The following is a 14,647-nucleotide window of genomic DNA, read 5'->3' on the forward strand; positions in this document are numbered from 1 at the left end:
ATTATATTACATACATTAATTTCAACTACCTTCCATCTTTTAAATACCAACATTTAGCATTTTTTTATCTACCATTTACCCTACACTGACCCATTCATTAATCTTTTTGTCCCCAGATCTTTCTTTCAGGTTTTCATCTGTAGTTCAGGGAAGCTTTCCATCCAAATCTGTCAGGCCTCTTTGCAGTTACTTAGTATTAGGCTAGAAGAAAGTGTTAGGCCTGAAATCAGGAAGATTGAGCCTCAAACATTTAGTTATGTGATCCTGGACAAGTCATTTAACCTATTTGCCTCAGTTTAAACTCCCAGGATAGTTGTGAGGATCAGATGAGATATTTGTAAAGCACTTGACACAATACTGAGCACCTAATAGCAATTTAATAAATTCTCTTCCCCCCTTCTCTTCCTCTCTTTAAAGGCTTCTTAAAGCCTCTTTCTCCTGCCTTTCCCACCAAATTGGTTCTGAGATTTACACCGTCCTCTTAACATTCCCCTGGGTTTTGTGGTCCTTGCATCAGTGTGTATGTTCTACATTGATCTGTCTCGTTATTTAGCTGCATCACATCTTAATATTTGCTTCAGTTTTTGTGCAACATGCTTTTTTTTTTTGCCTACATACTAATTGAACCCTTAATGATTACAAGGTGTTTGAAAGGAATTTGGCCTATTCACCTACCTTTGGGATGTCAAGAATTAACTTTAGCACATTTGCATCATTACATCATTAATTCTGCTATTATTTCAAAATCCTAAGGATTGCAATGGTGGTTTATAACCCTTAGGGATTTTTATAAATCCATCCAGATTTGTATTCTCAGTATAAATATTCTTAATGTCAAGCCCAGAGGTTTGGGAAGTTTGCCCTGGACGTCTTGATTTCCCATCATTTCTTATAGATCTGCTACTCACAAGACTGTCTAAACTTCTCGTCTATAATAAAATGTTGAGCTCTATAAGATAATTTGGGTATTCCTCTGGTAGTTTTAAAAATTGATATTCATAATGATATTCACTAAGAAAGTTAAATTCTGTTCAGTAGAGTTTTTAAAAACGAGGACAGGCATCACAGTAAGAAAGGTTTCCATCCTAAGTGGTGCTGCAGTGGCATCTCTCCTCTTTCCAGAACAAGTTCCTGTGGGTTCTGGATAAGCAAAGTTTTTATCTATTGATAATCTTCTTTTTTGTCCTTGGGATTTCAAAACCCAGTTAATATCTAAGGCTGATGAAATGGTTTTAGGAAAATGATTTAGCCTATATGGGGCCTACATAGAAGTCACATTATGTCTTTTATAATAATGCTTTGAAATCAAGGGGAAAGAGCTTATATTTTAGATTTAAATATCTATTATTATATTTAAATACATTCTCTTTAAGTAAAACCTTTTGTGTCTGGCAGCATGACTTGGGCAAGAATTACCCTTGGCATTTTCAAAATCTTGCATAAATGGAATGAAAATAGAGTCATCCACCAAAAGTTGTCATACTGGTTCATGGGGTTAAGCAGTACATCTGAGTCAAGGGCAGATCAGAAATAGAAAATTAGAAGTTAGACCAGGGTTTTCTTAACCCTTTTTGTATCATGGGACCCTTTTGGCAGTCTGATGAAGCTGTGGGACCCCATCTCAGTATACATGAAAATGCATATTAAAATAGGATTACAAAGAAAACTAATAATAAAATGGGGGGGGTTCTCCATCCGAGTTCATTGACCCCCTGAAATCTATGCATGGATCCCAGGTTAGGAACCTCTTGAGCTAGAATATTCTTAAATACAGTGATACATTCAGGATTCTGTGGTTCTTAAACCAAACAGACCAGGGTGGATTAATTTTTTCAGGTAATTATGTCAGTCTTTTGAATAATTTCTCCTCCTTTGATATATTGGAATGTTAACTATTATTTGCTCATGTTGCAATGTAATAATCACTAGCCTAGTGTCTCTGGATGGGACAGGTAGTTGACACAATGATAAAGTTCAAATCTGGCCTTAGGCACTTACAAGCTGTGTAACCCTGGGCAAGTCACTTCATTATCCTGTTTGCCTCAATTTCCTGATCCATAAAATGAGCTGGAGAAGGAAATTTAGCAAACCACACCAGGATCTTTTCCAAGAAAATTCTAACTGGGATCACAAAGAGTCGTAACTGAAAAACAACTGAACGGGGGGGGGGGGGGGGGGGAGCAGGTTTAAAAAATAAACACAGTCTCTTCAAGAACCTCCTGGTCTAGGGTGTCTAGTATATTGCATTCAAATGCTAAAGATAGTGTTATAATCAATAGATACTATTAAAAGAAGGAAAAGATCAAAGAGGTTTGGAGTAGTTGGGGAAGGGGGAGGGAAAGGTTCATGGAGTAAATGGCATTGAGCTGGACCTTAAAGCAGTCATGGGATTTGTAGGAAGGAAAGAGGCATGCCAAGCAGTCCTAAATGGAGCAGAGGGATAGTAAAATCCAAAGTTTGTGAAGGGCAGTGAATAGGCACACTGGACTTAAATTCAGGAGACCTGGGGTCAAATTCTGCTTCAGCCACTGTGATCATGGGTAAATCACATAATTTTCAAGAGTTTTCTCATCTATTGAATGGGCATAATAATATCTCACAGAGGAAGGAAAGTACATATTCTCTGTCAACCCAGCTTTTATAAAATTGTGTGTAAAATAAGAAGTAAATGGGCACTGAGAAAGTTCTCCAATTAATAAGTAAAGGAACTTGGACATCAGTTTTACCTGATAAGCATTTATTACTTGCTTCGTAACTGTTTGTTATGCTCTTGATAGGGCTGCCAGATAAACTGAAGTCTGGATCAGTGAGATGTGTTTTGTTTTTGTAATGCCCATTAAAATTGATTGTAGCATAAAGGATCACGAATTCAGATTTGAAAGGTAGCTTAGAGGTTATCCAGTCTTGTTATTTCACAGAGGAGGAAACTGAGACCCCAAAAAGCTCCTTTCTTAAATACCTCTCAGGCATCGTTTCCAGCTTTGAAGTGAACAGGGTCATCTTCCCTCACCTTCAAGAAGAATAAACCGATTAGGATCCTGCCCCCCTCTAAAGACAGTCAGTAGGTATTGTGGGTGTTTCTTTTTAGTAGGCAAAAGGAAACCTTCCTGATTGCAGAAAAAAGAGCTGATTTTCTCTCACTGGGTCATCTGAATTCTCATCATGCCACAGAATAAGATACATTTTAAAAGAGCAAAGTGACAGTATTATCCCTAGACAGAGATGTGTGTGATATTTTGTAAAAATATATTTTGTAGAGACATGTACTTTGTCTGATTAGCATCATAGCTAATAGGGCTTCAAGCTCCATGAAGAGGACAGGAAGAACTGGGCATATGTATCCTTACAAGGGAAAAAGAGAAGACAGGGACTGAAAAGAGAGCTTTGTGTGCAACGGGGCAGACAATTTACCCAGCACTACTAGGCCAAGTACCAAGTGCCCAGTGTACCAGTAAAAAAAAGCCAGGTGGTCTCCTCAAAGAATTAGAATTAAAGTATTAGAATTATATTCTAATAGAGGAGGTTGTTTACAAAAAGAATAAATAAAAAGTAAATAAAGGTGGTATTTGAGCTACATCTCAAAAAAGTAGTGATCTGGGGCAGTGGCAGGGGGTGCCACAGAGTACCAGGCTTGGAGTCACCAAGACATGAGTTCATATCTGGCCTCCGATGCTCACCAGCTTTGTAACCCCATGATAAAGCAGTTTGCCTGTGTTTGCCTCTGTTTCCTCAACTGCAAAAGGGGAATAAAAATAGCATTGTTGTGAAGAGGAAATGAGATGTTTATAAAGTACTTTGCACAATACCTAGTACTATCTAAATGTTAGTTCTTGCAATGATTATTTTATGAGGCAGAGATGGGGAAAGTGAGTGTTGCCTGAAAACTGAAAAGGCCAGTTTGGCTAGATCAGTGAGTGCAGGAGGGAGAAGAATGTCCAGTGAGGCTGGTTGGGGCCAGGTTATTAAGGGGTTTAAATGCTAAACAGTTTATATTTTATCCCAGAGGCAATAGGGAGCCACTGGAATTTATTGAGTAGGAGGTGTGATGGTCAGACCTCAAAGAAAATCCCTTTGGCAGCTGAGTGGAGGGGGAACAAGGGAAAGAAGGGAGGGAGATAAGACAGTTACACAGCCATTGTAGTGGGGGGGGGGAGGTGACCAAGGGCCTCAAGCTTAACCTAGGGTAGTAAGGAGAAACTGCAAAAAGATCAATTAGAACAGGTGCAACTTCCTAATAATTGAGATTGTTCAAGGGAGTGAATTTTCCACTCTCCTAGAGTCTCTCAAGCTAAGGCTAGAGCGACACAGTATGGTGGTGTGGACTTCTTTTTCAGGTTAGACTTGATAACCACTAGGATCCCTTCTAGCTCTGAAATCTTGTCATTTTATGAACTAATAACATGTTTATGGTCTCTAATGAAACTTTGAAAATTAGAGCCTTGCTTTTATCTTGTTTCATTAAAATGCAGGGGTCACTGTCTTGTTCAGTTTATCTTAAGATCTGATCTTTCCAAATATTGTAGCAGTGAAATATGGCCACTAACAAACAACTATGAGAAAGAATTTAAAACTTAGGTGCCCTAGTGAACTAGTCCATTTTAGCTTGCACAAAAAGGCACTAGTAATGCTCCTGAGGGTAAGCATCTACTAAAGTCAGCTTGCAGGTAGACAAATAGCCATTCTGACTTAAATGATAAAAACTTGTTTCTGTAAGCACTCTAAATAAACCTGAGATCAAATCCTTTTCAATATTCCTTAAAAGACCTGATTTTTTTGAAAGAATAATGAAGTAGAGGCAGCTAAGTAACTCATTGGATAGAGACACAAGAGGTTCTAGATTCCAAATTTGTCCTCAAAATACTTCTCAGCTATATGTCCCTGGGCAAGTCAACCCCTATTGCCTAGCCCCTTACTGCTCTTCTGCCTTGGAACTGAAACTTAATATTGATTCTAAGCCAGATGGTAAGGTGTTTTGTTGCTGTTGTTTGTTTGTGAAGAAAGAATAATGAAGTAGCAGTAAACTCTTTTGGACTGGATTACATTGATGTAAAGGGGTTTGTCTAATACATTTTTTTAAAAGCTAACCTCCCCTTTCAGTTTTTAAACAGATGACCATTTCTGTTCAAAATTCATTGTTCAGCAAGGATACAACAATCTTTCAACATATAAATTCCAAAGCTGTGTAACTGAACTATTCATTAGGAAAGTCACATTGGTAATTAGCCCAATTACCAAGAGGGAGGAAAAAAGCATGATTAAAATCATTCTCAGAAAGAGCTTACAGTCAAGAGAAATTTAGAAGCCTGAAAACTTACTCCTTCTGTATCTAGTCTTTAACTGTGTCAGGATGGGACAGAAAATTAAGCACTAGGGATTTTCTATTGCCTGTGGCCTTGGAAGTATGTATATAGGTCTCAAAACTTTAATGAATTTTAGTTGATATCTAGTTTACTGGTTCTCAGAAGATGTCTGACCCCAGCAGTTCTCAGTAATAAAATTGTAATAGAACATATGTACATGGTTGTTTATAAAGCACTTTCTCTTTGAGAAGAAATGAACTAGTCAGAATTGATTCTAATACATTTGGCCAACTGTGTAGCTTGTCGTGGGTCTTTTTTTTTTTTATCCTATATATTGATGCCTTTTGCCTTCAGATCACATTCATTTCTGGATATATCCTTGCTTCCTCCTTTCCCCAGCAAGCTATTGCTTGTAACAAAGTTTTAAAAAGAAGGAAAAATTAGTTCTGGAAAATTGATCCAATATATTAACAATGTCCAAGAGTTTATCCAGTATTCCACATTCCCATAACTCTCCAACTCTGTGACGAAAGGATAGCAATGTATTTTCTTGAGGCTTCTCCACAGCCAGGCTTGGTCATTAAATCTACAGTTGGATTTCGGGTTTTCCTGTTCTTTCCATCTACATTGTAGTCACTATGTATGTTGTTTTCTAGAGAAGTAGGTGTATTACAGTAGAAAGAATCCTGGGTCTGTGGTCTGAGACTAAGGTTCAAGTCCTATCTGCCTCTCCTGCTTCCTTTAACTGTAAGCTTACTACATGGGCAGGTCACTGACTGTCCCTGGACCTCAGGTTTCCTCCTGAAAATGGAAGGGGAGAAGGGATTAACCCTTGAGGCTCTTCCATTTCAGATCTGTGATTCTGCCTCAGTTCATAGACCTTTCCAGGCTTCTTGGAAATCCTTGTTTTTATCATGTGCCACAGTTTGTTTAGTTTTTGCCCAGGTGATGGACATTGACTTTGTTTCCAGTCATATGCTAGCACAGAAAGTAATGCTATGAATATTTTTATTTATTAGGAGACTTTTCATTTCTGACCTTATATGTCAAGAAGTGGAACCTTAGACATTTTAACTCACTCTTCATGTAATTCCAAATTGCTTTTCAAAATGATGAGAACATTTCATAGTTCCACCTATGCTGTGTTTATTTGCCTTCATTTTCCCCAAGACTGGCATAGACCTCTTAAAGGAAAATGATTTCTACCTTTAAAAGTAATTATTTATAATGTCTTGTGATATAAAATATATCTTTCAACAAGAACGCTATTTCCCAAAGGCACAAAAACATATTAGAGATGTTCAGAACTTTGTCCATTCTGACTAAATTATGACAACTTCCACATCTCTCCCTTTCCTTACAAACTGTTTCCATGCCACTGCAAACACTATTTGGTGGTAGTATGATTGATTTACAATATAGTATTCTAAAAACTCTTCTTGGAGCTACCTACCCTGATCATCTCTTCCTTCTTTACCCTCTCCAAAGGAAAAAAGTCTAACACAGAAAATAATTCTTGGAAGAGGGAGGAAAGTGGTAAAATAAGGGGAAATGTCGGCAGTCAACAATCAAAAGGTGTTGATAAAAAATGTTTAAAAGAAAAAGCCAAACTACATTGCTTTGGGGGCCAGAATTACTGACTTGTTAAGATCTCTCCATGCTTTGATTAGATGACTTGTGTAATTCATAAAGGTTTCCATGATTAAGATGTTCCAGTAGACGTGTAGACTGTCCTGGTGAAGTAAGAACGAACTGCTCTTCCTTGGTTGCTCTGGTGCTCATGTGCGTTTACCTTGTGTTTTTCCTCCAGGCTTCTAGTTAGTGCCTCCCAAGATGGCAAACTCATCATTTGGGATAGCTACACCACAAACAAGGTAAGAGAGAGAGTGGCTCAATATTCAAAGTAGCCTTGAACCCTCTGTGCAGATTACATTTTCTCTTTGGATAATGTTGAAGACACTTGGGACACTGGTAGTGTCATTGGCCCCCTGAAGTACAATTAGGTCTAAACATCTGCTTTTAGCTGCATGGGCACTCCTGCATGTGTGGCCCAGAGGTACATTAGAACAAGAAGCATGTCTTCCCGCAGCTGTTCTGACCAAAGAAAATGAAGAGCAGCTTTGAACCATGTTTCTATACAAAGGTAGGCAGAAGTCACACTTTTCTCTATGGCAGATCAGATTAGGTGCTTCCAAGTACAGAATACTAATTTGAATACAATCTGAGATCATCTGCTTTATATTCAGAACAGAGACCAAACAATACAATTCTCAGTTTAGTATTTAAATAGATCATTTTTATTCTGAAAAATTCTGGGGGCCAAAGGACAAAGGGCTATATTGACTTTCAAAATTTAACACAAAGTTGAAGTTTATAGTTTTTTAAAATGTCATAAAATTAGCAAGCCATACCATCTGAGGTTTTAAGGGCTTTTATTTAGTCTAATCCAACTTGTATTGTCTTGAATCATATAGATGGATAACAGTATTTTGTAACAGAACATTAAATTTGCAAACAAAATTCAATGGTTATAAATTACTCATTTTGGGTAACATTCACTGGTTTTGAAATCCATTGTTCAGGTGATATTGAGCATCATGTTGATAAGCCAAAAGAAACCATGCTCTTCAGTACAGTCATAATCAAGGGCATGCTGTTGAACTTTAGCCTGGTTTTTTGTAAACCTTGAGATCTAAACTAGCTTCTCCACTAACATATAGACCACAGTGAAATTTGAATCAAATCATTTATTTAATTTGGCTGTGCGTGTTGTTTTTAGGATCATTTTGATCCTTGTGATATGCAGACATACATATTTCTTTTCTGCTAATTCCTAATGTAAAGTGAAATTTGCAAAAGATTTAAAATCCATCCCTGTCCTACCAAGGTTCATGCCATTCCTCTGCGCTCATCTTGGGTCATGACCTGTGCATATGCACCTTCTGGCAACTATGTGGCCTGTGGTGGGCTTGACAACATCTGCTCCATTTACAATCTGAAAACTCGTGAAGGAAATGTGCGTGTTAGTCGTGAGCTGGCTGGACACACAGGTGAGTGTTTTTCTTTTTATTCTGAGGTAGGGCTTGCTAATAATCTCATTCCCATGTTTGTCTTTGGTGTGTTTCACTCCTGATATACAGCTTTGGTTTCTTCACAGTGTGTTCAGGGATGAGGAAAATTGGAATTGAGTGAAGGTACTATTGGGCTGACATAGACTGAGAGAGCTGCCAGAAAAGATGCTCCCCACCCCAGCTGCCAATCTTCTCAGTGCCATACATTGGCTCTGAATGTTGTGCCAAAGCAGATTCTGACCTGATCTCAATAGCTCTCTGCTCTCACCAATACTTGGCCAGTCCCCTCCTGAAGATAACTACTTTCTTGGAAACCTTCAAAGCACCTCTGCTTCCTGATAAGCTTGGTGCAGTTGTTACATATAAGTTACTGTCCATGGATGCAGTCCTCTTCTTCTGGCCACTGTTGACCCCCAGGACATCCTCCCATCTTCTCACAATTTCAGCACCTGGCTCCCAGGTTTCCCTATCAATTTTCAGTCTATCAGAGGAATCCTGGGAGACAGTGTACTGTAGACTATTAAACAGAATTATTTTCTACTCCCATACTTGACATTTCATATGCCCTTTTCTATCTGCAAGCTGATTGCCATCAACATTTATTCAATGCTATCATGTGTTTATTCAGATCCATGTTTGCAATAAACAACCCACGTCCAAATGTTGACACTAAAACAGTGAAATTAGCAGTAATTTATTCCAGAATTTCTATAGGAATTTATTTTGTATATGCATTATGACATTTTATTTTCCCTGAAGAAGGAGAGAATATTTTTTCTAATTAACCAAAGTTCCTGCTTCTCCCTTTCACGCTTTGATTTTTTTTTGTTTCAATAAACCCATAAAGTATTGGTCCATGATTTAGGGTAATTGAATGGAATATGCAGAAGTTATGGGGGGGGGGGGCTGAAATCATCTCTTTTGCTGAAGTTAAATATAAACTATGATGGCTTTCAACCTTCACCTTAATTATAAACATCTTAGAAAGGGAGGTAGAGCCGGGTTAAGTTAGTATTTGTCACTTTTAAGGACATTTTTAAAGCTTATTCTAATTTAGAATTGGAAAGTCATCCCTGAAAAATCCCTATTTTCCTGTAAGTTACAGAAATGTCTTGTCATAGCTCAATTCCAGTCCACTAACAAGAAACACCTTCCAATAGCCACAACCCTGCAATAATAATTCATTGCAACTGCTGTTTCAGACTTGTCTTCCTCTCACGAAGAACCATGTTATTGTTCAAATATAGCAAGAGAGCCAGGGAGCAGCTTTGGGGGTGGGGGGGGGGTAGTCCTGGCCATCTAAAGCTTCTCTGGACCACAACTCAGATTGAGGTTTCCTTGTTGCATTTCTGTTGTCTTAAAATCAAAACAATGCCTAGAAGCTTAACCACAGAGGACTCCCATTATTCACTCGAAAACCAGAATCAGGAAGACCTGAGTTCAAATACCATCTCAGACTGTCACTAACTATGTGGCTGTGAGCAAGGCACACTCTGCCTCGGTTTCCTCATCTATAAAAGGAGATAATAATAATATAAAACAATGTTGTGATGATCCAGTAAGATAGTTCCTTTAAAGCATTCCAGAATGTGAGGTGCTGTGATTACTATTATTATTATCTTCCGCGTGCTTCTTTTCACTTGAATAACCTTTCAGATATATACCCAGCAAACCAAAAGGAGGTCATCAGTTTATATTCAGTTGAGGTTTCAGTCCTATGGCTATGTGGCAGCTTTATGATTTTGTTTCTTCTTCTAGATCATAAAATCCCAGATGCAGCACAATAGCATCCTATTCTCTGGAGTTTGCCAGCTGGTCCAGAAGGCTTTTAGTAACCCTTAAGAGATCATTGGAGCAAACTCTGTGGGCAGCTTCCACCTATGCAGAATATAAGGATAGGGACTAGATCTGTGATTTCATTGGTATGAGTTACCACCCAGGTGAAGAAACTTCCCCTCTTCCAATGCAAGTCATCACCACCTCTCCACCTTAGAATCTTAGAGAAATTGGCTAGAATAGATGAGTCACTGGGCCAGCTCTTATTGCTACCCCAACTACATTAAAAATGTAATGGGGACATAGTTAGCAAAATGAATAAAAATACAATAAAACAGATACTATTACATTTTAAATCTGAGTTACTGTGCAGCCCACGGGAATACATAATATGGGAGCTGCCTATTGACTTAGGTACATATTAGTGATTCCCCTATTGCCATAGAGCTCAAACTATCCAAGATGGAACTTAAACTTAACCAGGTCCTTGAGACCAGTTCTTCTCTGAAAATGATCTGTTCAGAAATGAGCATTTATGATCAATGAGCCAGAGCTTTCCCAGTTTGAATTTGATGAAAAGAGCAAAAATGGCATTGGACTAGACTTTTAGTGTAGTGACTGACCCACCGCTATATACATCATGTGCATTCCTTATAGAAAGGCTACAGAGGACTGACAATCAAAGCAAATAGAAATGCTCTAGTGGGTTTGGCAACAGAGCCAGTCATGCTCCATTTATAGGGTTTTGTCAATAGCACAAGAGGAGAATAAATAATAGTAATTCATATTCGTTAGGTACTTGTATGGATTTTTCCTAGCTTTAGCTCAGACAGCAGCGTCTACACCCATCCCTTCTCTGTATTTGGCCCTGGTGGTCTAGACCCCTTTTCTAGGGACTGATGATAGTTCTGCTGACCCAAGAAAATCATTTTGGCCTTCCTTTCTAAGAGAACTTGGCTTGGCATGTGCCATCTATAAGGAATGGAAGCCTCTAGGTGATAAGGAAAATGTGAGACAAGGGCTCTGCGAAGACAGGACAGACAGCTTTTCCATCTTTTCTTCCCCCTTCCCTTACCCCATTTCTACCACCTGCTTATTGAAGGAAGCATTGGAGAGAAATAGGGGAACAAAATCACAAAACTAGGTCACCTTCCTAAAGCCACAACCTGGTCCTGAGGAAATAACTTCTTCTTGTGAACTACCCCAAGGGATCCTTCCAGCAGTGAACTTGGCTGGTAGAGAGCAGGCTCCTGCTCCCCTGGTCTGATTTTGACAGTTGCCCTAGTAAGGGTCTTCCCAGGTTTGATGACTTTTTCTGGAGGTGTAACCTCTTGACCTGCCTGTACCATTCTGCTGGTGTGTGAGGACAGTATCAGGCTTTCTGTCTTGCTTTCTAACACTTCTTAAGAGTTTGCCTTCTATCTTGGGGCTCTGGCCCAGCTACCTCTTTAGGGATCTCTTCTCATATCCTTGCCTAGGCCCTGATGGAGAAGTCGAAGTCTGAGCCATCATGAGGACATTTTAACATAAATTACCCTGGTCTTACCTCCCCACCTTGCTTCAGTGAGGTGTAGAGGATTTTCCCTTATTGGCTTGGCTTCTTACTTTGGATATCTAGATGAAGTTTGCATGGGAGGCTCTTACCCATATATGATTTATGGAAATGTTCTGTCAAGTCCTGTCTTCAGATTTATCCCTGGGGAAACCACTGTAATGTGCCTGCTCTTATTCTGTCTTATTTTCCTCTTTTAAGGAAATTTTCATCACCAGTCTTCCACAATTTCATAGTGATTCAAAATAAACCAAAACAGAAGTATCAGCTAGGATTTGATCCCTAAAGCTGCTCTTAGTTCAGTACTTTGAATCAAGCCTCTCTAGAACCTCTGGTTGAACTTGAGTCAGAAGCACTATGTGTTATAACCTACAACTAGGGTGTCCCATTTACATTCAGTAATTGAAATTGTCTTTTTGCCTCGTTTAATACTAAACCTGGAAAGTGTGAGTGAAGAGCTGAAGAATCTAGGTAGGATTTGAAAGGAGTGCTGTCCTCTCAGCAGGTGGCTTCTGGAGAGTAAGTTTTGGGTTATGGAACACAGAAATGATCTTGATCACCCATGCTTCAAAAATGACACTGCACTAATAGGAATTGTTGCTCATTGTAAACAAGTTTAGACATGTGAGAATTTACCATTTTCCCTTCTTTCAGAGTCATTTTTCCTAAGTATGTCACAGCTATGTAGCCAGATGGTCAGTCAACAGATATTAACTGCCTACTATGTGCTAGACTCTGGAGGTAACAATAGTCCTTGCCCTCAGGAGCTTAAAGAAATAATGCAAAATAATGCAGGATCATATTCAGGGCAGGGACAGAGAAGAATCAGAGGAGGCCTTTTGTCTATTCTGAAAGTGGTGCTTTAAGCTGCCTTTTGAAAGGGAGTAAGGAAATCTGAGGCCAAGATAAGGCAGAGGTGTATTCCAGGCATGAGGAATTTGGCCTGTACAAAAGCATAAAGTGAAGACCAGAGATCAAGTGTTAGAAACAGCCATAACTGATGAACCCATATGTGGAAACCAAATTGAGGGAAGGGACTTACAAGCCAATAGAAAAGTTTTATTTGATCCTAGAGCCAAGCCACTGGAGCTTATTAAGCAAAGAGAATGACCTGGCCATATCTGAGATTTTAAAATCTGACATGCTAACCAGTATGGAGACTGTTAAGAAGGGGAAAGGCTGGAGGCAGAAAGACCATTTTAGGAGACTTCTCAGGGATTCAACGCAATGTAAGAAATGTTGTGGAGGAGGAGAGAGGAAATACACAAAATTGAGTGCCTGGATATGTGGCTCAAGGAATAGTAAAGAATTTAGGATTACTCCAGAATTGTTATCCAATTCTTGGGGTAAGAAATCTCAGGGAGAGAGAAGGGGACGGAGGGAAGGAGAAAGAGAGTATGTGTTTGTGTGTATGTATTTAATCTTTTTATGTTAAAAATCAAACTGTTAGGGGGCAGCTGGGTAGCTCAGTGGATTAAGAGTCAGCCCTAGAGACGGGAGGTCCTAGGTTCAAATCTGACCTCAGCCACTTCCCAGCTGTGTGACCCTGGGCAAGTCACTTGACCCCCATTGCCTAGCCCTTACCACTCTTCTGCCTTGGAGCCAATACACAGTATTGACTCCAAGACGGAAGGTAAGGGTTTAAAAAAAAAAATCAAACTGTTACATTCAAAAATATTTATATGTATATATGGGGTTTTTTTCTTGGATAAATTAAATTTTCTTTTTCCCTGGTGTTCAGTAAATGCTAATCTTAGCCCCCTTGCCTTGACCTTGCAGACAGATCGCTATCTGCCTAGATGAAAGATAGCTTCTACCCAGATGATGTGAGTTAGGTGGGTTTATTTATTCTGCCTTGAAGACAAAAATATCAGAAATCTCAGATATAGTAGTACAATAATAGCCTAAACTTAAACCTTTGTACCCCAAACCTTAGGTTTAGTCTAAACCTTTATTGACATTTAGAACATCCAGTCCATTCACAAAGATGTGGTTTGACTTTGAGCTTTTGTGCTGTTTTCCAGGTTACTTGTCATGCTGCCGCTTCCTGGATGATAATCAAATTGTCACCAGCTCTGGAGACACCACTTGGTGAGTGACAGGCTCCCAGGAGGCACTTCTCATTTGTCTCTTAAGTAGGGAGCCCCTACTAGGAGCCCTTTTAAGGCTATAAGACCTTGGAAAAGCCTGGAGCCCCAGGTGTAGTAGACAGACAGGGATGTTAGCTTGACCATTGGGCATTAAAATGTTTAGCATTTACCAATGCAGATGAAGTCAGTTTTTCTGCATTCGTTGTTTGGTTTTGGTTTTTTCCCAGATTTTGAAATCTACTGTTTGACATATAATAGTAATGAAACTTGGGACATGGGAATTATTGGTCAGTACATGGTGGTTCCCTGAGGTTTGTAGGCTTTTCTCCTGAAGTTCACTTTTGAATCACCTTTTTCACACACAGCAAACCACACTAAGTAGGTAGAATTCTCTGGAGGTGTTGCTGGAGAGACTCTTTGAGAAACTAATCCCAGATCTTTATGGTTCCTAAGGACTGAGGGAGAAAAGAAATTCAAGAAATTACTTTGCTTAATCTTGTCATCATCAGGATGCCCTCCTGAGTTCAGGATCTAAATTTCAGTAGGCCACAGCTTGAGATGAAGTGGTTTGAGATTACACCAAATTTCTCAACTGTCCGAATGATTCAGCCTTTCTGAGGTAGTGAAGACTGCTTGGGAAGGAAAAATATGTTGGTTTGGGGTTTGTCTGTTTTTTAATTTGTGCACCAAATCGTACAATTAAAATAGTAAAAATCATTGTTTACAGAAATTTCTTTGCCCTTAGAATGAAAATGACCTTTTCAATTTACTTATTTTTCTTTACCAAAGTTCAACTTTGGGGGAATAACTTTACTAAAATGCTTCAAAATGAGATGTCATGGAAAGTCCTTTTTAAAA

At 39.0% G+C, this 14,647-nt stretch overlaps 1 protein-coding gene across 3 annotated transcripts in view; it reads left to right on the top strand.

The window, feature by feature from the left end:
* The window catches only part of GNB1 (G protein subunit beta 1), a 110,208-nt gene that overhangs the window by 86,170 nt on the left and 9,391 nt on the right, over positions 1-14,647 (top strand). For all 3 annotated transcript variants that reach the window (XM_001363333.3, XM_007481103.2, XM_016430055.2), the window contains 3 exons: positions 7,111-7,174; positions 8,188-8,350; positions 13,724-13,790. In XM_001363333.3, coding sequence (XP_001363370.1) covers positions 7,111-7,174; positions 8,188-8,350; positions 13,724-13,790 — 294 coding nt within the window. The remainder of the gene's footprint in view (positions 1-7,110; positions 7,175-8,187; positions 8,351-13,723; positions 13,791-14,647) is intronic.

This window comes from Monodelphis domestica, chromosome 4 (genome assembly GCF_027887165.1).
Source record: "Monodelphis domestica isolate mMonDom1 chromosome 4, mMonDom1.pri, whole genome shotgun sequence".
In the NCBI taxonomy this organism is placed as follows: domain Eukaryota; kingdom Metazoa; phylum Chordata; class Mammalia; order Didelphimorphia; family Didelphidae; genus Monodelphis; species Monodelphis domestica.